Source organism: Watersipora subatra, chromosome 9, assembly GCF_963576615.1.
Source record: "Watersipora subatra chromosome 9, tzWatSuba1.1, whole genome shotgun sequence".
NCBI lineage: Eukaryota > Metazoa > Bryozoa > Gymnolaemata > Cheilostomatida > Watersiporidae > Watersipora > Watersipora subatra.
In genome coordinates, this window is record NC_088716.1 from 50,037,190 (window position 1) to 50,062,797 (window position 25,608).

Here is a 25,608-nt window from a genome sequence, read left to right on the forward strand (position 1 = left end):
TAACAATTCAGCAGCATTCTCATCAGAAAGTATTTAATAAATGGTGCAGTTTACCCTCTGGGTGTGAGACCACTAATGTGCAATATTTTTTTATATAAACCTATTATTAGTGAACAAAGAAATTTTTTAAAAATTTTATTAATTGTGTAAGTATTACAAATATGTTATAGTATTTCAGACACTAAACAGTTGTTAACACAAACAGCCGCTTATAGTGTCTGTACTATTAGGAAAATGATAAACGACATTAGATTGTGGGAGATAGAATTTGTAATGCTCACTATATAATTCCTGTTCTCCATCAAAGCTGAACAGAGTTGCAAAACCATATACTTACTTATTTTGCTGTGAAAAATGTGCCAATCAGAGGTATAGTTTGTGCCCCAGCCATACTAAACACTGGTTAAAAAGAATTGCTGTTAACTAACACGTGCATTACTAAAAATTGAACAGTTTTAAATGTTTCGAAGTGTTTCATTTTCATGTTAAAACTTTAGTCAAATTCTTCTAAGAAACTTTTTAAACTTTTTTTATACTCTGATGGAAAAAAGGAACGGTTTATAAGCGGATGGCGCATACACTACGAGTTGCTGTAGTCTCTTTACTCTTTCACAATCTCTTCAGTTTTGTGAGATATGACCCAGAGCGTGGGTATTACTAATTGTTTGTGCTTTCTCATTATGAAGGTCATGCCCTTCAGTGTTGGCACCTACAGTTCCTCTATTTCGTTTCATCTTTGACATGTAATTTATGGATGTGCATTTTTTTGGTAAAAAAAACTTATTTTTTAATGTTTTGTTTTTGTTTTGATGTATACATACAGGCATTCCAGACCTGGTAAGAGAAAAATAGAACCCCTACACTGGTCATGAATGTTAAAATGTTAAGCTTATTGTTTGTTGTTGGTTATTTTCGTTGATCATTTCAGTCATGCTTTGGTTTACTAGAACCAATGTACAAAATCACCATATCGTTATACCTAGAACCAACTCTTAATTAAAGGTTGGCCTAAGTAACGCCCCCTAGTGTGGGGCTGCTGAAATTACTAAACCTTCTAGGAAGTATTTCTCTTTTTTTAATAGTCGCAACATCGTGAAGCATTTCTTTCTTCTTATATTTCTGATGCAAAATTCTGTAATCGTCAAGCTAAGTTTTATGGGAAGACAACAGCAAAAGCTTACAATTTCATAAATGTCATGGTGAACCATATCAAGTCTTGTTTGAGAATGTTCATTTTCTTTGAAAAATACTTTGTTTTAACTCGCAATCATGGCATTTTCGTTAGCGGATATTGTCCTATTTAAAGTATTTATTATCCAAAAGCATCATGTCTTAACATTGAATAAAGGCTATTACCTTTATGGAATGAAACTCGCCAATATACAGGTATGTTTCTGAAATGACTTCTCTGCGTTACCAAACAGTATTTTTCTATCACAAAGATATCAGAATGCAATTCTAAGGAACAAAAAGTCAAATTTTCCACAAGTTTATAGCCCTTCAACTGTTGCATCAAAAGCTTTGGATAATGTGTTGCGTCGTTACATTTCAATAATGTACCTACACCAGCTAAACTAGGTGGCTCTTGTCTTTGAGTTTCTCCATCTTTCTGTGTAAAAATCATTTTTATTCAAGTTATGCTTCAGCCTTTCCATGAATTTGTATTCTCCTACTTGAGATATTTGATATCCAAAAGAACAGCAAATACTGTTCTCGCTGTGCATAGAATCAATAGTTTGTAGTTTGTGTCTACGTAGTTGGTGGGCCAATTGTAATAATCGCATAATTTCCACTGTCGTTTTATCTATCTGGAGTGTCCATCAAATGGCAATCATAGGCTTGAGGCAAGCGTTGCTTACTCGCTGTCGTAGATTCACAGCTATGAATAGCGATGAATGCTCATTTACACATATTAATTAGATTGGGGAGTGAGTAAAATCATGTAGAAAAGGAAGTGTTAGTTGTGCAAGGGGAGTTGTGAGCTCACAGTTGTATTTCCTATTGAGCTTAATTAGCATTCTGTTTGCTCATAATTGCTGCTCGCTTGTTTTGTTTGCTTTGCTTCTTCTAACACTCAATCATTGTCATCTATGCATGTACGTACGTATGTATGTACATATGTATGTATGTACATATGTATGTATGTACATATGTATGTATGTACATATGTACGTATGTATATATGTATAACTTCTCATTGGCAGTGGTAGGGCCTAATCATCAAGAAAATGATGTCTTTCGTTAGATGCCAAAAAATAAAATGAATGGACAGAAATCAGGAATTATTGAGCAAGTTGAAAAAACGTGTTTTGAAAGTTGGTAATCTAATAGTGAATTGAAGTTCGTAGTAACAGAATGTTTATAAACTGAAACATACGATGGTGGATGTAGAATGTTTGTCGTATGTGTGGAAGAATAAATACAAATATTCCGGGCATAGTTTATGCAGGATTTTAAAACCTGTAACATAAATGCAGAAATGAGCCAGTTTGGGATAAGGCGATATGTTAAAAAGTTATCAGGTTTCAAAAATTTCAATCATTGTCAAGTTGTCATCCGCTTTCCTGATCTCCCCACACCACAGATACCTGTTTTGTGGGCTATCATGTTTTGTGATGATGGTAATTTCTACTGTTTTTATAATTTATACTATATAGGTAATAATACACTAGTGCATTTTGTAAAGGAACCAACCAGCATCAGAAATAGAGAAATAGAGAAACTTAGTCCAGAAGTTGTGTTTACAAGTAAGATCTTTACCCGCTACTGTGGATGTTTTGTAGAATGTCTAAGAATAACTATGTACCAAGAGAGTCGTGTACTAAGAAATTTTGTCTCTAGAGAGACATATACAGTCAAACCTCTACATACAAAGTTAATCAGTGCTAAGATTTGCTTCATAAGTTTAAACTGATTCATGTTGGAGCAAATATTACTATGAGAATAAATTTTAATTCATTCTACAGTCCAAAAACTTAGAGTAACCCTTTAATAAATGTTGAAAAATAATGATGCATAACATTTAAACAAGTTATATCAAATTAGTTGGACAACTTGATTATTTAAAAAAACTACTTGTTTAATACATAAATGTTTGTTATTGCTCCTTAAAAAGTAGTTTAATTTATGTAATTTGTTTTACAGCCCAAAACCAGCCGTAATTCCTTAATAAGTGCTGCAGGTAACTATGTACTGTATTAAAACAAATGTATTGTATGAAACTATATAAACAACCAAGTATGAGTCTAAATTTATATGTAAAACTAAATTAGTAATAATCAATAATAGCGATAATCAGTGATAACCATAATCGATTAGAATGGGGTTTTATTGATAGCTTTCCATAAAAATTAATGTAGTTTTAACTAAGTATGATTTATTAGCAGCTGAATCTATATACCGTAAGGCGTAAAACCTCTATTTGAATGCCGTGTCGCCCTATTTATCGATCCTTTCTTTATAGTAGCAGTCAAAAGGAGGTGACATTCAAATAGAGGGTAGTGTTGTATTTGTCAAATAGCACATCAAAATTCTCGGAAGATGAATTTAACCCTTTTATGGGTGAAGGTGAATGTTGCTTATATTTTGTACTCTCCTTCAAGTGGAGTGACATTAGCTCTGTTATATGTAAGAAATCTGCAAACTTACCTCCGACTTGTAGTTCTCTTAATAAATATGCATTGGGAAGCCAAGAATTATCTTTACCAGTTCATATCTATTGCTTGCAATTAACCTGCTATGATATTATAATCTGTTCCTTGCTTTGTAATTTGTTAGAGCTTTCACTTTTTTATTTAATTCTAAATTTGAAGGCATCCTTTTTTATTTTATAACTATATTAACAATGTTGCATAAAATCTCATTGCATTCATTGACATGCTTGCTACAGTTTGCAGCCAAAGCTGGCTTTTTATGTGCAATAGAAGAGTAGTTATGAGTGTCGATCTATTGTAAGCCGAGTTAAAATAACTGGAAGAATGCTATCAAATAGTATGCTATAAATCTGCAAATTTATAAGTTATATAATAATCAATCAAATGCTACAAACATTTATTCAAGAACAAGTGACAAAAAAAACCACACTTATAATACATGCAGAAACAAAAATTAGCATTTTTGAAACAAAAATATTTGCATCGTTTGCTCAGCCAGTTGCATTTCTGATTGTTTCTTTAGTTTGGAACGATTTTATCTGTTCAATACCTTCCACCATGTCATCTTGCGTCAACTCTTCTTCTGCACTGCTGAACTAGTTGATATTGGCGCCCAAACAAGATTTTTAGCAGAGCAAAACTATTACGCGCTGTTATTTCAAAAATAATAATAAACATAACTGCCTGGGCACTAAGCACAACTTTAGCCTAAAACTAGTTCATATACCATTGCAAATGTAAACCAGTTTTCACATACGTCGAAGTATTAAAACCAGGTAACTACTATTAGCCTGATACAGTTATTAATTATTGTTATTATGGCATCGCTTTCAAAGTTTTAACGAACAAACCGGAAATCTTTGGAGTTAAAAAATAGACTTCAACACGAACAGAAACAACGAAGGAATGAATTTATATTGATGTAACCAAGTCATTATTACTATGATTTTGTGGACACTTTTCTACTAATCACTTCCTATTATGGGTTCATGAAGATCAAAGAATGTAAAAGTGGTGGTCAAATGGACGTTTAATTAAAGGGTGCCGCTCTATTTTTCAGTTCTTCCCTATAGTGGCGGTCAAATAGAGATGGCTTTCAAATAAAGGTGGCATTCGATTCGAGTTTTTAGGGTACTTTGTGAATCTTAATGGAAGTGTTGGTTAGGGGATGCATATGTTTCGAGGTAGAGATAGAGGTACACCACTTACTTTTACCAGTTGTGTCGTTTTTATTTATGAAATGGCTGTGTTTTGAAAAATTTTGAATAACAGATGTTGGAAATTACTTTTGGCGTGGAGTCAATTGCTTTGCAATTTGTATATTGTACATAGAAAAATTTTATGTTACCACGATCATAAATGAAAACATGGCTGTGTCCAACTGTGAGTGCCAATTGCGCAGCTGGAAGCAAATAACATAATTTTGAGTAGCGACTGGTGTTTTCTAGAAGTCAATCAAACTGCCATAATGCAACCTATTTTATATAAATGTTTGTGTTCATTTCCTGTACAACGCTCTCCAACTATATCACAGGCATCTATTCCTTGCAGGTTGGAAGGATGTTGTTCCATCGTATGAGGTAAATAAGGCCAACCCTAAACGTCCAAAGTTTGAACCGATGTCTTCCGTCTTGTACAAGGCAGGCCAGTGGGCTCACACCCAAATGGTTAGTATGGCCTGTCACAGTTGGCCTATTATTATTCTTGTCATTCGAACAGCAACATCATAGGTCTTGAGGAGAGGCGTTTACTGTTGCAACACAACGGCTCTGCCGTCTGTTTAGGGAATATCAAGAAGGACAACACTTAGAATGAAATGAGAATGTTCGATATAGGAGTAAAAAACATCCCAGGGATTCTTGCTTTTTATTCGCTGATATAACTGCTAGTTACTTGTTTAGCAAAAGGATCTTGAGCGAGTTACAGCTTGGAAAGCTTGTTTGGTCATGAACTGTAGCTTTGAAGTTTGTACTCTTTCTATGCATATCCTAGAGTGGCGCCTGTGACAAAATGTCAAAAAAAGATATGCCGAGGATTAGGATACTAGATAAGCATTCGTTAGTCATATGCATTTCTACATGCATGGAGTTATCCTCTCTATGCCGGCTTTTAGTGATTGTCAGTAATTACCCTATTGCAGGCCGGTGAATAAATCCAATAAAACATTATAACCAACAATGAATGTGTTTGTTATTAAGCAATCGTCTGCTTATTGAACCCTAAAACCTTAAAAAGGTTTCGTACTACAACTGTTGCGGATGTATCGCTACGCTCACACTTATCTCCTGTCAGCAGACACAATTTGACATTGACTATTCAAAGTGGTTACCTAAATCTGAAAGCTCTTTCGAAGGTTTATTATGTCCTTAGGGTCAGCTGTCAGTTCAGATTTGAGTGTGGGCGTATAAGTGCATGCGTTGTATTTGGTCTGTTGTAAGAGCTATACATTGACTATCAATTATTGCATCAGTCAATGATGAATCCATTCACTTCACGGTGAAAATACCATTTTGTAGGACAAGCGAATCACAGGCCTTCAAACAATCGAAATGCCTCTTGAAGTAGACTCTACCCCATTCAGTGCGTATCACTAATATTCTATATAATACTACATGTAGTACGCTGGTAGTACTGTGTGCTGTGAGAGATTGTCATGTGTAATAACTATGTTTATAAGTATGCCAAGGTGCAGCAGGGTGATTGAGTGGCGTGGTTGGTAGTATGCTTGTGTGGGAGTCTGAATATCGGGGTTTGAATCCCGTGTGTTGCAATATTTTTCTTGACACTCTTAGTATGACTTCGGGCAGACAGACAGGCGTAGCTCTTACTATAGTGAAGATTACCGTAAAAGCTCTATTTAAACGCCATGGTGCTCTGTTGTCTAACTCTTACTCTGTAGCGGCGTTTCATTAAATGTGACGTTAAAATAGAGGGTGGCATTGTACTTTTCAAATAGCTTGTCAGATTTTTGGGAAGCTAAATTTAACACTTGTACGGGCGAAGCGACTGTTGCTTATATTTTGCTCTCTCTCTCTCTTTCAGGTAGAGCAATATTAACTTTTTGGGGTGCAATGAGTCTGCTATAACTTACCTCTAACTTATTGTAGATCTCTAAATAAATTTGCATTTGAGAGCTGAGAAATATCTCTTTCAGTTGGTTTTTAGTGCTTGCAATTAGTCTCCGATGATATTATAGCCTGCATTGAAATTTGTTGGAGCTTTCAATTTTTTATTTCATTTTAAATTTGTAGGCATAGTTTTATTTTATAACAACCTATATTTAACAATGTTGCACAAAAGCTCATTGCACTCATTGATATGGTTGCTACAGTTTGCAACCAAAACTGGTTTTTTATGTGCAATAGAAGAGGATTTATAAGCGTCGATCCATTGTAAGCTGAGGTTAGCTAACAGAAATGATGCTATCAAATAATATGCTATAATCTTTTTAATTTATAAGTTATGTAATAGTCTATCAAATGCTACAGATATGTATTCAAGAACAAGTGACATAAAAAAACCATAATTATGATACATGCAGAAACAAAAATTAACATTTTTGAAACAAAGATATTTGCATCACTCGTTCGGCAAGTTGCGTTCTGTTTGTTGCTTTCGTATGGAACCATTTCATTTTCTCTGCCTCTCATTTTTCTTTTTTTATTCTGTTCAACACCTTCCACAATGTCTGTTGACCTCAACACTTCATCTGCACAGCTGAGCTAGTCGATATTAGTGTCCAAACCAATTTTTAGCTGAGCAAACCTTTTACTCATCGCTATTTAAACACTTTTCACAAAAATAATGATCAACTTTTAGCTAGTTATAGTCTGAAAGTAGTAGTGCATATTTCATTGCAATTATAAACCATTTTCCACATATGGTGAAGTATCAAGACCGCATTAAACAATGAACTACTATTAGACTGATACTGTTAATAATTATTTCTATGGCAATGCTTTCAAAGTTTTAAGGAACAACTGTAGGCTTTGGAGTTAGAAAACGGACTTGGATACGAACTGCAACAACGAAAGAATTAAATGTTAATGATGTAACTAAGATATTATTAGCCTTAGCGCCATTTGTGGACACTTTTCTGCTGATCACTGGCTATTATGGGTTCGTAAGGGTCAAAGAATGTGAAAGTGGCTGTCAAATAGAGGTGGCGTTCAAATAGAGGTTTTAAAGTATGTATATTGATTTTAGTCAAATAGAGGTTTTAAAGTATGTATATTGATTTTAGTCAAATAGAGGTTTTAAAGTTTATTAATTTTGCTGTTATTCTTGCTACTGTCATACCGTACAAAAGTTTTGGTTGAGTATAGGGATTGCTGGCTGTCAGTAAGTAGCTTAACTTCTCAGTCTGTTTCTGTTAGTAGTTACATCAGAAGCTCTCTATAAGGTGGGAACTCACTTTGTGACAATTACAGTGTGTGCGAATGTTTGCTATATAGCTGTCCACATTTATGTTTAATGCACATTTCAATATATTCACTAGAGAGGGCTGGCTGTATGTCTGATGACAACAGTTTCTAGGAACACAAATTTAGCAGTCTTAACCCGTCGCCTTGCTCACACTTATATCTTTCAGCAGATTGTAATTAGCATACTGAAAGATGTTACCATGGTTACATCGATATCACGTATTAAAATCAGAGCGTAATAAGCAGCATCGGCAATTAGAATTGTGTTACTTTTTTGTCAGTTTACAATTATTGGAAAAAGTTTTCAAACTTCAAAAAAATATATTAGTGAAAGATACTCACATCTTAAACGTGAAGAAGGAGTAGATATTTTATATATCTGGTGAATTTGAGAATATAACCCACAAATATGTAAAGAATGAATCAATGCACAGAGTGGAGGATATATTCTTACTATTCAATATAGTCCGTAATACTCATTCATGTAATGTGAATATTAATGTTTGGCTAATAGGCTTCTATTACATGTCCTAAGGCCTTATGGAAATGGCGATTGAAAAGTTCCTCAAAAACTGACCTTTCAAAAAAACATTTGAGCAGAATGAATGCTGAGTCATGTAGAAGGTATGTGATATGTGAGAGATAGAGAGCAAATGCTCTGCTGCAAGAATACTATATCCTGCTCTGCCAACTTGAAGTGCATTCGTGTGGGTTGTGTACTCAGTGTATGGACAATAATACTTATGTTGTTTGTAATTTTTTGTATTGTTGACATTTGTAATATAAATATTTATTATTATACATATTATATTAAGTAATCTAATCACAGCTAGATACATTCAAATTTCTCAAAACAGATACAGTGAAAATATTTCTATTGCTGTTACCATGTATCAGTAAGGCATCAATAGATACTGTATTATTGTTAATGCCATTTGATGGTCAATTATTTGTTTGGAAAATTTCTTAAAATCTCCGCTTTTGAAGAGATTTTCTGAAACAGTTTTGGCTAATTGAATCTGGCTATAGTCATCATTCGCCATGACCAAATCAGTAGTGTTTCATGCTTGGCATTGAGTATGCAGAAAGTGCAACAAATTGAAGAAAAATCCTCAATGCCATATTGCCTCTATAAAATCTCCAGTTATTATGGACTACTTTGCACCAGCTTTTGAGATCCTCTTCACTTTTATGTTGCTAAGCAGCAGTCCAACACACTTCTCGGAGTCAGTGCTCACCGGATACGATGCGTCAGAGTGAGTTCCCTTTTTTGACTGGTAGCCACTTACCACATAAGTGATTCATGGATTGATTATGTTGATAGTATTGCCTAAACCTGAATCAGCAGAATTCAATCTAAACAGTTGTTTGCTAAGGGGCGTTCCTGCAATAATTTCCTCAGAAATAGTGTTTTTTAATGAGAAATCCGTTTGCAGGCACTTTTGGAAATACTGTATGAAGCAAACATTGATTAGAAATTCTCTTGGATAGATCTAAGAATGTATCTTCTACAACACAAGCAGTAAATAATTTGTTTCAAAATAACTTGACTCACTATAATAATGATCCTTGAATCACTATAAGGATCCTTGAGGAACCTAGTCTAAATTAGTAGTCTAGTTATGGATGTTTCAAATTCCCTACTCGTACCCAAGAACTGGTACACGTGAAAATATATCTTTTGTTGAGGGATGGTATGCGATACGTTATCACTCAGGCCTATGCGTATTCTTAAACTTGGAGTTATCCGCTAAATGTCGCTTCCATTAATACGCCATCAGCATGTTATTTTTTGTCAATTAATGAATGATCTATGGACAAATTCAATAAAAAATTATTTTCAGCATTGACTAAACATGTTTGTTATGCAGGAGTATCCAATTATTGTGTCTGGCAGCATTAATTACTTGTAATGATCTCAAGTCACAATTTCTAATGACGCATCTGGATGCATATTTTTACCCACTGCCTATGAGGCCTTTACAAGCCAGCCGTTGCATACTGTCATGTGCCTATTTTATCCTAACAACAACGACAATTGTTCTGCAACTTGGAAGGGGATGTGATTGGAATCAGAACCCTATACGCTACACGTATCTTATACACATATCTTATAAATGTATTCTCTTTGTTTTTCCCACATGTGTGTATACCCCTATGCATATCCCCATATGCTTACGCCCTATGTGTACCACCTACTCAAAGCCCCAACACTTACCACACATGTAGGCCTACCCCATATACTTATGCCCTATTTGTAAGCTCAATGCATACTCTTTTTATTCACTTCATATGCTATGCCCTACCCTGTATGTGTTGGTCTCCACATGTACCCCATATTTTGACACCTTCTGCATACGTACCCATATGTTTCTATCCTATGCGTACGCACCCCATAGGTCTACACTCTACATGCCAATACTCTATATTCCATCTATACGCGTTCAATGTTCAATTTTCCAAACAATATGGTATACTGCAGTAGTTGATCTCAAGAATATTAAAATAATGTCAAGTATTATGAAATGCTCTGGTTTCTCCCTGATTTTACAGAAAATGCTTGTTATAACCTTTTTCTTAAGTATATCCGTCTGCGAATTTTATATTCTTTGCAGGAGAAAATACTTGTAGTGCATTTCAGTTTCTTGGTGTCCAGCGTAACTGCGTGAATGGCATTTGGAATTCTTCGCCACTTTACTTACAAAATCCTGCGTGATCTGCCTCGAATATTTGCATTTATCCCTCCACACGTATGACAAACATAATTGTTTATTTTGTGACACCAACATACTACATCCACCATCGTATGTTTAAGTTTATGAACTTTCTGTTACACTATCCCGACTCCTCCGCAATACTATTAGGTTATCAACTTTTAAAATACGTTTGTTCAACTCACTCAATAATTCTTCATTTCCATCTTCTGATTTTTGTGTTTGGTATGTAACAAAAAGCATCGTTTTTGTTGATGATTTACTAATGCTAGTAAAAAAGTTCTAAATAGGCCTACCTCAGGTTCTTAGTTTAACTCATTATATACCTTATACTATATACCTCATACTATATACCTCATACTATATACCTCATACTATATACCTCATACCTTATACTAATGATATACCTTATACTAATAATATACCTTATACTATACATGTATACCTTATACTATATACCTCATACTATATACCTCATACTATATACCTCATACTATATACCTCATACCTTATACTAATAATATACCTTATACTATACATGTATACCTTATACTATATACCTCATACTATATACCTCATACCTTATACTAATAATATACCTCATACTATACATGTATACCTTATACTATGTACCTTATATTATATACCTTATACTATATACCTCAATGAAAGCTAACAAGCTCTTGTTCAAGTACTCTGGATGGATAATGTATTGCAACGGTTTTTAACTTAGAGCTTTTTATTCTATGCAGGTACGAGTTGTCGCCCAATCCTTGACACGAATTGCTCTGAGCTGTATACAGGCAGGCAGTTCACCCCATTGTACACAGGAGCTCTTGTTAAGTATGTTAGAATGTATTATGTCACATCGGAGAGCTTCCAAGTCAGCAGGCCCTATTATGTCACTCAGAGACTCTTCATGCCATTCAAATTGACAGCACGTACTGTAAGTTTTTGACAATTTAATCAGTTGATGAACCTTGTATAGTAAATGTGTTTGTCCGCTAATGCATGATGGGATTGAAATCAGGTGGAAATAATGTAACTCACTTGAGAAGCATATAGAGAGATGGAAGAATAATGGAGTGGTAGAATGATTACCATGTCTCTGATGAGTGATAGAGATGTCAATTCAACCTTTTGTCTTAGTTCATTCACCTTGACATCAGCAATCTGGACTTCATTTTTTTTTGCGTATGAGAGTTTCTAAATATTATTTAAAGGTTGAATTGCAATAAAATTCACATTACAGTTATTTGGTATCAAAAGATTTACCATGTTTTACTCTGTTGTGTTGTAGGTGCCAAATATGTGGAAATGTGATTACAAGCTCTTAAAAGCTCAAAAACGAAAAGCCGTCGTAGATTGGAATCTCTTTATTTCGATGACGTAGCCATGAAATTTGGTTATTGTCTTGTCACGTGATGTTCTCACGTGAATTGAAAGGCCAATAAAAAGCTCAATATAAAACTTATCGTAGCACTAGTTTATGACAAACACTTCGGGTTTTACCGAAGACCCCGTATCAAATATAGATGCTCGCTTCTTTACAGTTTTGTTTCGGTTTGGTCTAATCGGCAAGTCATAATCTGATCATGTGACCCAATACTTCGCAAATAATTTCTGCAGCACTTTTCAATTATCACAAGTGACCAACAGGCTCGTCATGATTATCAGACAATGATATGTACACCTTCAAACTAAGGCTAAAAAATTAAGCAAATTTTTACGCTAAGTTATAGGATATCACTGCTAAAAGTGACAGCATTACGATGACGATAAAACAGACGCGTAAGAACAATAGACATGGTTTTATTGAATGCGTGAAGTATATTTGTGAAAATATCTCGACGAATAACGTTGCATGAAAGTGTAAACAGAAACCATCTCTCACAACTACGTCACATTTGAGCCGTTTTGGAAAGAGAATCCAAACTACGGCGGTCTCGTGTGGCTGCGATTTTCTGTTCGTTTTTGAGCTTTTAAGAGCTTGTAATCACCTTTCCACATATTTTGTACCTACAACACAACAGAGTAAGACATGGTGAATCTTTTCATATCAAATAAATGTAATGTGAATTTTGTTGCAAGTCAACCTTTAATACCACTAGTGTACAGTCATACTTCGACTTACGAGCTTAATGCGTTCCGAGACTGAGCTCGTATGTTAATTTACTCGCATGTTGGTGCAATTTATTTATATATAGAACCATTAAATATATATTGATTGGTTTCCATAGTTTAAAAAATGCAAATAAAACACTAAAAACAAGATATTGTAACAGAAAGAACATGTCGGTTATTGTCCTAATATACCAAATGCTTTCAAAAAGCAACAATTAAAAAATAATGCAAGGAAATGTGATTAATTAAAATGTAAAATTAAATACATACAATAGCAGCTAACGCTAACATTTGCCAGAGAGAGAGATATAAGTTATCCTTCATTACAACAGTTGACTTTGATAAATTTGGATTTTATCAATGTCTTAAAAGACAAACGTAGAAGTAAACCTAAAAGCAAACTTTCATTTTTAACTTAACGTAATTAAAATTTCTTCGGCCTTCGTAGTTTGAAGTTTCTCGATGGTTAGCTAATTTTTCCTTTGTTACGCTTTCACGACTAGCCGGCCGTTTTTAAGATAATCCTGTCTAAAGACGTTTGCCTTTGTCGCCCTTTCAACATGTTGCGATTAGGACGAACGCAGGTGTCGTCACAAAAGGTTAATGCACGACCACTAGCCAACTTGTCCAAATGTCTATTTTTATAGTTTTGCTAGATAGCACTGGCCTTTTCATATAGCATCGTTTCAGTTACGCTGTCACCGGCCAATTGTTTATTCAATGCCTGAGCAGTCTCTCCATCAGCGGTCGTGAAGATCGCTGCGCCGTTTAGAAACTATGGCCAGTCCTTTTGCGAACTAAATGCCCTGAATATAATCCTTCGGTTTGATAATTGTGAATGTATTTCTGTCATATTGCTGAGCTAGCTCAATCACGCATACACATTATGCATATTTTTCAATAATTTTCCGTTTAATATCAACTGTTATCATTCGCTTTTTCTTTGCATTATCTTTCATTTTACTGGCAAACTTTCGGTCAACGCAGAGTACTTTTAATTCACATAATTCTGCACTGAAAATCGCACAAAAACACGGTACAAAAGTATAACCTGAGCAGTTGAAAAATACAGAGTGATGCTGTTCTCATAAAACACCTCCAGCATACTTGGCAACTGACTCACGTGCTCGTATCTCAAACATGGCTCGTATGTTAGTGCTAAAACTTGCTTAAAAGCTGGCTCGTATCTCAAGTTTCTCGTACGTTGGAGCTCTCGTAAATTGAAGTATTACTGTATATGAGTATAGCGCGCATCCTTAATTTGGGAATTAAAATTGGTATAAAGTTTATTTATCACTTTTTTATTCAGTTTTGTCTATATTCAGTATGTATAACAATCAGAGTGAGAGATTGGAGTTCAGTTGGTATTAAAATATCTACAACAATTATGTAACTATCAAGAACGATGAACAGCGGTGAACGTCTCTGTATTCTTATAAATGTTGTGACAAATAAACAATAAATAACTTGTTAATTAAAGTAATCCACAATTTTTAGCAATGAACCATTTATGGTGTCAGGTGCCTGTAACCACAACCTTTATTGGACAAATTTCTATGTGTTTTGCGATTTGTAAAATGTCAATTTTGAGGCATATGCTTTGTAAAACGCTACTTAGAAAATCATTAGATAATGCCTCGGCAAGCCAACTTCAGTAAATTGGACAACAGCACTAGGCGTCCACCCATATTTACTCATGTACAATGTACAGCCTTGTTTTTTTATTAAAACCTGGCAGAAAACTTTGCTCGCTATATTTGAGTAAATATGGGAATTAAAAAAAGTCATTTTAGCAGTAAAATCACGTCATTATTTAAACGCTTCATTCAGTTAACACTTTTCAAATAAGATGGTTTTATGCTGTAAAGTTTTTTTAATCTACAAAGTATGCCTAATCCCACGTACAATATGTATAAACAGATGAATGGGTCTAAATGATATCGTGTGCCTGTACATCATTTGAAAACGTGCCTTTGAGCCATCACGTTGTTGAGTCGTGAAAGTTCAGGTATATGAACTATAAAATAGCTTTTCTATGTTTTGATAATAACGGAAACAGGAATTTCTCTCACTCGATGGAGGAATGCTATACCCTGAAGTGAAGGAAGTGCTAACCTCCATAGATTTGTATTACGTAGCGACACTTAGTAAGTCAACAAGCTTTGGCCCAACGTGTTTTTACATGATTATTACGCCGTGGTTCAGGTGACTGCTAGATACAACACTTTGTATTGCGCAACTTACATATATAATAAATGTGTTATAAACTTCATAGCATGGCTCTAGTAGACCTCTGGAGTTGGTACTCTATACTCACTGCATTAGTTAACTATTTACGTAACACATTCTGATCCAAAAAGTTTTTGTGGAATATATTCAATATAATGCAATTCTGGCTCTTGTACAAAATAATGTAATTGGCAATGCAAAGAGTCTCGTTGTGTATTGTTACCTGGGTTTTTAATATTCTGTATTACCATATATATTTAATATTCTGCAAGTTTGTAAGAATTTTATTATTTAAATATTTTTGTATTTCCAATACAATTCTAAATCCTATTTGTTTCCTTGCAAAATGTTGCTGGTTTATAGCCAATGTGTACAATTTCAACTCAAAAACTAATAACATTTATAGTAAAAGGCTGTAAATTTTTGTACTTATGTTGACAATATATTATGTTCTTTGAATTTTTCTACCTGTTTTTAATATTCGGTATCAAATGTTAATGTACAGATGTTTATAAAAATGAGTTGCATATACTGTATTTGTGTATACATACATATATATTTTTTATGCTAATTATTTTTAAGGCTGTTCAAGTGAAATGAACCAAGTACTTTCATCTAAAATATTGCCTTATATATAGCGTAGTTCTTTACAATAGACTTTCTTGTAGAAAGTAATTGAAGTTGCTCCATTTCATGCGAGTTGATCATTGGAAAAATTTCTTTCAGACTGAGCAACCCACAGTAGACATGTTTTAGTGGCTTACATTAGAAGATCTGATGTTTTTATGGTTTTGCCAAAGAGGCCTAATCAATTTAAAGATTTCGAGCCAATCGGTATCAGGATAGCAAAATGATGGAAAGCACTCATTGGCTATTTTCTGTAGATTAAGGAGAAGGGATGGTCAGATAGCATTCAAAGTTGAAAAACGATCTCGCACTATTCTTCTACAATATTTGGGTTTTTTATTGCCGAAATAACCAGCTCATCGCTAGAGGACTTTGATATCAATGGACTACGCCCTTCCATTCATGCCTTAGCAACAAGGCTGACAGTGTATTGTTATTCTTGTCCAATTGAAGGCCCTTTTTAAAAACGTTTCTATCTATGGCCAGACCTCTAGCTCATGAAGTCTGTTAAAATCTTCTTTGCTCATATATTTTGTACTAAGTATCTTACGACTGTTTCTAGTTGGAAACTCCAGTTGATAACTTACGAAGACTTGCTGTATGGCTGGCCTACAACTCCTCAGCTACTGCAGGTAACTTGTACAACTCCTGTGTGCTTCCTTTTCTGTTTTCTAACATCAATATATCTGCACCATGCTACTAATTACTGTTTGTATAATCGTCTCCATAAATACTGCCTGAAAAAGCAGGAAAGTTGGCTGAAACGAAATGTTTCCTATCGAAAGGTCACGCGGGGTCAAATTAGGCAAATACATCTTCCTGCATATGGTGCATGAATGCAGTTTGTCAATCAGACAGTTTTGAGTAAAAACTGAAACGTTTAAAGCTTTTGAAAATATTAATTGTACGGATGGATTTATATGAAGAGCTGATTGGTATGTTGTACTTATGAAATATGTATGAATTATCCTTGAACTTTTTGGTCAGTGCAACTTAGAAATTTAACGTCAGTTTCAAAAAATGTCTGTAACCCTGGTATATTTTCTAAATACAGCGGGGCAACTGTATTTAATGGCCTAGCGGTCTAGAACTCTTGACCAACAAACAACAGGTGGGGTTCAATTTCCAAAAAAATGACATTGGTAGTGAAAGGAATAATATTCATCCTTAAATTCCTCTCTACAACTGGGTATGTCTCCAGTCATCAAGGTACCCTTACCACTGGACTCAGATATGTCCAGACAAGATCACAGAGCCATTGTTTGTATAACAACACCCTTAGGAACATGCAGTCTCTGTTTGCAGTAAACTAAGCAGACAACATACTCGGTCTTTGAGGGATTGCTCATAGATTTTCTTAATGGTTGGTGAGACCGATCACCTATTGCTGGTCTTTTGATCGTTTCCTTGGAAACTGGTTAGTACAATCAGAATGTTGTACAAAGCAGAGCAAAACGGACCAGTCGCCAAGGACTTAATGGATATGGCGTAAGTTAGTTAAGAGGTCCGTAACACTGCTATAAGCCTCCTCGGTGTAAGTTTTATGGAAGCCGTGAAGGATCATGGGTGTCATGAACCCATCAAAGGAGAGCTGGACAATCTCACAAATGACAGAGCCTGAAATACATTGAAAATCATGAAGTGTAAAATATTGTCATGAAGTGGTGCTGAAGGCTGGAGTAAAAAACAACTTTTGCATGGAACATGGTTTGTTGTAAGTGGAGACGTTGACTTAAAGTTGGTATCACGCGCTGAACAACATTTTAATTAAGCAACGCTAGCCGTGTAGTCCCTTTGCGTCTTATTCTTCCAGATTTATTCATTTTGTCACAATATTTGCTTAGAAATTGTGAAAACAACAGCTATGTTGAGACTGCCAAAGTTGCGGTCAGACAAATTAGTATTCCAATTTTCATTCAAAGTAAATATTCGGACAGGTGTTGCCTCACAACCAGCTGTGCTCAGTTTGCATTGCAAAACTTGTGATATACATAGATTATACTGACAAATCAAAATGCTATGCATCCGCATCAAAGACATCACGTACTTGATGATGTCATGGACGTTCTGGATTTCAATAGCAAGCCATGACTTGAATCAGATTTATGTCACCAATCAACAAAAGAGATATTTACGTGATGGTATTTCTAAATTTTCCATGGTTGAGTTGGTTTGTTTGCTCCTCGCGTCTGTTTTATCACCTCTAAATGGGCAGTGCTATATAGGCGTGTCATCTGTTAGGCAAGACCTGGATGTTTCATCAGAGATCGTATGAGTATTAGTGGCTTATGATGTCATAGGTATTTAGTGGATTGTATGCTTATGCTTTTGATAAGAATTAAGTACATTATAACAAATATTATAGAAGACTATCATCAGCAATATTTCTCTAGTTTGGCATCAAAGTACATTACATACAGACTCTTCGCGTGAGTAGGATATTCTTGGTTCCGGTCATTGGTTTGGTTATGGCTGTTTACTTTACAAGTCAAGTTTACATTATGAATGATAGGATCAGTATAAAATTTCTTTCATTTTTCTGAAAGTCCATAGAGGTTAGCATTTTCTTCACTTCAGGTTATAGCTTACACATCTGAGTGAGAAAAATCCCATTTTCCTAGTGTACCTATAGTGTGACTGATACCACCAACTTACATCTAGTGAGATGTGTACAGGAAATGCTCATCAAGTCTCACAACTGCTAAAAGCTTGCTGTTTGTAACACAGATACTTGAACATTTAATGAATATTTACAGTGAGTGTATGTGGAGTATATTATATGCGGCTTCTACTATTTGATGCTATCTAATTCTCTAGTGTTCTCATAGAGTTGTAATCATGCAGATAATATCATAAATAGAGTTGTCTGCACTATCATTTGTAGGATATCCGATGACTGCATAGGACTCTAATCACATTTCTATCAAATAATAAGTCAAATGTTAGCGCAAGCTTGTCATGTTTATTGTTTATCAGTGTTCTTAGATATGAAGTACAGTTCAGGTCCAATATTAAACTAATACACAAATAATTTATCTGTGTGAGTAAAGGTAATTTATATTAATTCTTTTAACGGCTGTTATTGAGATGAACCAACATTTTTGTGGCCTTTTTCATTTATATAAAATCTATGAACATATTTCTAATGTTCAGATGCCACCAGAATTATTAACTAAAATTATATAAACTGTATAAACAAAATATAACTTAAGTGATAATAAGTATACAAATAGCATTTATAAATAATATAGTATTTGTTATATTGTATCTATAGATTAGATTTGATATGTTAATCACACCGATCCCAACTAAAGGCCTTCAGACTTGGAGAAGAGATGACGGAAAAATAAATTTCGTGTAGTGGGAAAGCATTGAAAAAATGTATCATACAGCATTCATTTTGGTAATTTGCTTTGTAAAACATCTCTATTAAGAATGGTCTTTTTAATCACTACGAGCATTTGCTTTGGTAGATTGCTTTTGTTGTTTTCACAGAGTTGTGACGCATTGGAACTGCAGCACATTTTACATCTGGGCATCAGTGAGTACTTATCAATGCGAAGTTAGGATTTTGTCGTAATGGTCACAACCCTGCTTATTCATCGTCGTAACTTCCACCATGAAAACTATCTAAATTGAAAAATCAACTGCTGACACTTCTTTCTCTATGCATGAAACACATAAAAAGGGATAATTAGAACCATAAAAACTGTCTGTGGGAAATGAATCAATACATAATCTGCTAGTATAATCTGTTACAGTTGAATGTATACCAGTACTGGGTACAGTATCATCTCTGTGAGCATCTTTCAAAATATGGCTTGGATTCTTTTTAGTCTGGAGATTAGCACTTATTTTATGTAGTCCTAGAAGCGCAGCAAAGATTGGAATAGGCGACGATCACGCATTGGTACAGACAAAGCCCTTCAGATATAGATCTGATCTGTTCTTGGGCATTTGCACTCGACTATCAAGCAGAGATTTTTATTAAATCCTTCAAATGCTGGCTTATTGTTCTGACTACAAAGTTTAATTTGGTTAAACTGTCTTCCTGCCCCTTCCGCCAAATAACTGTAAACCTGAACCCCGTGACTGGATGCCAGGATTAGTGTTAGTCTAAAATGGTACATCAGTACGGATATACTCCGAGTCTGTCTTGTGATGACGTAGTGATAGTGCTTCCCAGTGATTCATTAAGATCTATCTTTTACAAGTCAGATAAAACCAGTTGTCTAGCAGTGGTTCATGTTACTTAACAAACATGAAAGACGCTATCATCTGAGGCCAGGGCTTACTCTATGAAGTGGCAGATGCCCGAGATCGTGTTTTTACTGCTGATAGCATTATGAAATGTTTTTAAGACAATTTGAGAACTATTCTGTCTTGCTGAAGTTATTGTTATTACTATCTCTAACGCTCCAGACGCCTATCACTTATAGGTATCCATATCAGCTAGCCTCAGTACCTAGGGTACACCTTTTGTTAGGCCCCACGCCCCTACCTCACAAATCTAGTTATCCTTTCTGGCTGAGTTATTCTCACAAGCACAGGTATAGTGTTTTGTTAAATTACCTTGTTTTAGCACTAACCTTTAATCTGCCTAAAACAACCAAAGTCTCTATAGTTAAGGTAGCCATAATGAATGATCTTTTCTATATATAGTACTTTATTGGCAATAATTTCATTTCACAAATAGAAATGTTTTTCATATTAGGCCATACAACAATAGTAAAACAAAAACAAGCAACAGTTGGCCATTAAAATTGAATAAATAGTCTGACAAATAGTGTTTAAATAATTTTGTGTTTCTATAATTAAATATAATAGCTTTAGTATAACTATAACTCATATTTAGAATAAAAAACAGCAGTTATGAATTTATAAAGGCTAAAGACTATATGAATCTACTACCTGTAACACATGTAATCCGGTACCACCTGGGCATGGGTTGAGCTTACGGTGACTAAACTGCTAACCCCCAAACAAATGGGGAAGGGTGAACTAGACACCCTCACGGAACCAAAAACAACATCTGTATAAATACTGCTTTATACCAGTGATACACTGTGGTAGCATCTACATCTAGAGCATGGGAATAAACAGGCTGTAGCGGCCAGCTACTGCAATAGGATGGAAATGCTAAATGTCTCGACCTGTTCTTGCCCGCAGAATACTATATTCTTCCTGTCAAGAGAGTGAGTCTGGTCCGGTGAAAGCCAGAAATCATTTCAGCACTCGCATGGAGCTCTATGGAATAAAATGCAATTGTCACAATTTAGCAACAACCTCGACTGACTGCAAAGAAAAAGCGAGGGAGGGGCAGAAAGGGAGAGAGAGGGGTAGTTTGTATCTAGTTAGATGTGTACAGGAAGTGCTTATCAAGTCTCATAACTTCTAAATGTTTGCTGTTGGTAACACTGTTGAATATTTAAAGGGAGAGTATTGTATCTACTCTGTGTATGTAGAATGTATTACATGTGGCTTCTACTATTTGATGCTATCTAATTCTCTAGTGTTCTCATAGAGTTGTTATTATGCAGATAATATCATAAATAGAGTTGTCTGCACTATCAACTTTATTTTGTTGCCTATATCAGTAACATTTTTAATTACAAACAATCTTTTCAATTTTCAAGTTTTAAACCGGGTGACATTTTGAAAATTTGATTTGATTTAGAAAGATCTGGTTATCACTATTATATGCCCCTTCTCTGTGATATGTTGTTGTTAAAAGTACCATAGTCTTCTTGTCAGCTGTAGTAGATAGGGACATGATTGTTTTCTACTGATGCTTGTTTATCTACTTGCAGACAACAATATCATTTGCGCTGAAACTGTGAATTTTCCTACTAGACTGCTATATCAGCAACCAGTGGACACGGAGGCCTGTTCATACAGAGACCTGGAGCAATGTGGACACGACGTTGTGTCAGGAATAAGGTGAGATTTTTTTATTTGAAGTTATATGGAGGGAGATAATTGTGGTCGTTTAAAGAATAAAATCTTACCAGATATGAAGAATGGTACAGTTAGTTGGCCTGTGGTACAATGGACCCTGTCATAAAGCATTAATTCGTTTTGGTGTTGGTATCGTGAAGCAAAAATGTCAAATAGAGTGGTATAGAAACCCATAGTAATTATATAATGCAAACATCCCTGGTAAAAAATGTCAAAATGTTATATACGTACTGCATATATTAAAAAATAGTAACAAAATAATATATTAACCTTAGTAACTATAGTTACCTACAGTAACTGTAGTGTATTTAGTGGTTGATTATACTTATGATTCGTCTTCCTTTTTGTCGTTATCAAACTTCAGACCCATGGTTAACGAATTAAATTTGTACGTATAGTTATCTAGTTATATATATATGTGTAGTTATATATATATATATATGTATATATATATATATATGTGTGTGTGTAGTTATATATGTATAATGAATTAAAGTTTATAGTAAATAATATATTAAACGCTAAAATGCGCAATAAATTCTGATTTTCACCGAATTCTCATTTTACTCACACAATATCAAGCATTTACAAAACAAGAAAAATGCTGAACTGAGAGAGGGAGAGCATCGTATCTCTTTAGACATTGTAAGAGGCATTTTGGCAAATAGCATATCGGTATCGTATGCAGCCAAATTAAAAAATTCGAGCGACATTTTTGTTGATGTCATACGACAAAAAAAGTCGCAAAACAGGACGGAAAAACATTGTGTTCCACCTCGTAAGGCGAAAAAACCGTAAAACAAGGGACATTGTAACTTGGGAGTGCGCTGTACTAGGCACATTTAATGTTCTTCATAAACACTTTTCGCAATAGTGGTAAACAAAAACTATTTCAAAGTGTCTCATAATAACAGGTCAGGGATAAGTTGTAGAAAAGAACACATAATAATAATAACACGTAATAGGTTTAGCTGGATGATTAAAGTGATAAAAATTAATATGTGGTTGTGCTCGCCATATCCAAGTAGGTGTACATGTATTTTATCCTTATTTAATGGTTCCACCAATCCTTAGATAAAAGGAAAATATCGCTATTGATAATGATACAATTGATTGGTTGGTTATTGATTATTTATTGATTGGATTATTGATTGATTATTGATTATCCAGCTAAACTGGTAGTTTCCATGACTACCTTCACTTAACATCCTGTCAGATTGTTTTAATTTTTGACTTGATAGCATTTTGTTCCTTGTCAACAAAAAATCTGGTGTGGAGGGTCTGCCTGGCAACAGTAGACACATCCAATTTAACTTACTACATTCTTTACCATAAAAGCTTCAAAACAATATGGAAGTTCGTGAGTCACTGAGTTGTAAAAATATCGGTGGCTCTGTTTCCTATTTTTATTTCAAAATATCATTGTACACAATGTCCAAATATTTTATTAAATTGCTTCATAAATGTTTTTATGATGTTATCATAAATTGACCCGGTGTTGTTTTTAGCGAGTAATGTTATTCTCCTGCTTGAATGGCACTTACTCGTCCAAAACTTGATAACATCAAGTGTTTCTTATGAAACTACGATTAACTTTATAGGAAGTAGCCAAACTTCCCATAAATCTTCATGAAAGTGGTCAATAAAAACAGTGTTCACCAACATCTGAATAGTGTTCGTATCACATTCGTGATATGAACGAATTGCATACAACATGTAACAATTATTTTGAAGATATCATTGCTAGCTGCTTTAATTAGCAATTTTCCACCTAATATCTGCTCTCTTTGCCGAGAAATGTATTTTAAACACTATATGTGAAACCATGTATTTGATTTTAGTGGCTAAATGTTGCCCTTTTTTCTTTTGGTTTTATGATTTTGGTATGGCATGTTTTGGAAAACGTTTTCTATTGAAATGAAATTATTGCCAATAAAGTAATATAATATAATATTCACCAGTTGGAGCTTTAAATTAGCTGCTCTTCAAGAATTGTTTGGTGTCCCACGCTTCTTACCAACATGCAGATATGCAATCGTTGATGTAACTCGACAAGTTGTGATGACTTTGGCATGCACAATCTTTGTTTGAATTCCTAGAATGTTTTTTTATCAGCTGCAACATATGCGTATAAGCTGCCGAGCTGCTAACAGAACATGAGTCGTGAATATTTATCACTATCACATCTATTTTACGATGTCATTAACACTCAACATTGTTTAATCAATGTTTGATTACAAGCAATTACATGTATATTTAGCTCAAGTTGCTTTCTATAAACTACACAATACACTGAAATGCAGTGTCTTTATAACGTGATGAATTCTTGCTGGGACAACCTTTGTTTTAAATTGAGTTTTGGGAATATTTTCTGTCCCGGTTTTAGTTCACCGTTGCTAGTGAAAGGTGAGAGAGAGAGAGCTAGTGGGTTGGGTAATCGTATCTAGACCAAGAATGATTACGGGGAGGGATGGAAGACTGTTCAACTCATTGACGTCCTCATCAGATGGATCCCTAAGGAGGCCTTGTTTTTCTGCTGCTTCTATATCTCCTGGGAGAGATTACATACTCACGAATGTCTACCGTAGAAAGGAAAAGTAACCCCCCTGAGATTATCAGCCCTTTGTTGTGCTGCATTCCTCATGAAGTGCTCCACCTACTCTCTCTTTACAGGCTCTACATGAATGGTGTATGCCACGAGCCTCCAGCAAACGTCCTTGCCATTCCTATTGCCCCTCTCGCACCAATCACAAACGAGTCCAGTTGTTGCAACATTTTATGAAGGGCTGGTAACCTTGACCGGTCGCAGGAGGTAAAAGTTTGCCTTTTTAAAGATAAACTTACACAAATTTATAGTTGATTTTATCAGAAAGTATCGACATTTTTCTATCATTTGCGATTGTTTTTTATGTTTGAGGTGATCTGACTGCCAGGATGTTTCAAGATTAAAATTGACAAAACCTGATCATGGTTAAAATGCTCGGATCAAGTGAAAGTGCAATTATGATGTCTATAATTGTACAGAGGAGTGTAACACTTCAACTTGAATGTAATAGCTGGTATCAACTATAGCAATGATAGCAACTAGTGATGTCATTTCACATGTATTTTTTTCTGAGCACTTTAACCACGATCAGGTTTTGTCGATTTTAATCTTGAAACATCCTGGCAGTCAGATTACCTCAAACATTAAAATCAATCACAAATGATAGAAAAACTACAGATACTTTCTGATCAAATCTACTAAAATTTTGTGTAAGCTTATCTTTAGTTATTTTATTTAATTATTTGTTTGGGAAGGACGTGCAGTAACCGCCTGAGGCTTAGCGTTTCCAAGTATTTTACCCACGTCATACACTCTCCCCAAAGACTGCAGCCTTGGTTCTCCGGTCAGTGACACTAACTGTCTGGAATATACCGTATATATTCACGAAAACTGAAGTGTATATTTTTATGTTAAGTTTATAAATATGTTCAGAATATCGTTTATGACAATCCTATCTTGTTTGCAGACTGCAAGTATCATCCTTCGAGAGAAGATACCACAAGAGATGCCAGAGATTTACCAGTTTTTTATTGGAGATTTTTTCAGATGGTTGTATTTCTACCTGTTTGCTATTGCGCTCATATCAGTTTGGGTGTGTCTTTAACAAGGCTATTTTTGTGCAAGTATTTAGTACAATATTTGAAGTGTTTTCTATTTTGTTATGAACGCATCTGTGATAATTTGTATCTCGTCCCTTTACTGCTCAATCTTAAGATTCAGCCAATCAGACCCTTCAATTATGTTTCCTTTTTTTAACAAAAGTCTTTACTGTATTCATGTATTACCTTTCATATTTTGTAACTAAACTCTCGATATGAGTCATGCATTTCTAT

At 34.8% G+C, this 25,608-nt stretch overlaps 1 protein-coding gene across 1 annotated transcript in view; it reads left to right on the forward strand.

Annotated features, from left to right (window-relative positions):
• The window catches only part of LOC137403605 (uncharacterized), a 56,179-nt gene extending 30,824 nt beyond the window's left edge, over positions 1 to 25,355 (forward strand). Inside the window, exons 7-13 of the mRNA XM_068089573.1 lie at positions 5,205 to 5,320; positions 6,170 to 6,233; positions 11,544 to 11,737; positions 16,334 to 16,403; positions 21,582 to 21,711; positions 24,403 to 24,541; positions 25,242 to 25,355. Of these exons, the coding sequence (XP_067945674.1) occupies positions 5,205 to 5,320; positions 6,170 to 6,233; positions 11,544 to 11,737; positions 16,334 to 16,403; positions 21,582 to 21,711; positions 24,403 to 24,511 (683 nt within the window). The 3' untranslated portion in view covers positions 24,512 to 24,541; positions 25,242 to 25,355. The remainder of the gene's footprint in view (positions 1 to 5,204; positions 5,321 to 6,169; positions 6,234 to 11,543; positions 11,738 to 16,333; positions 16,404 to 21,581; positions 21,712 to 24,402; positions 24,542 to 25,241) is intronic.
• The last annotated feature ends 253 nt before the right edge of the window (positions 25,356 to 25,608 follow it).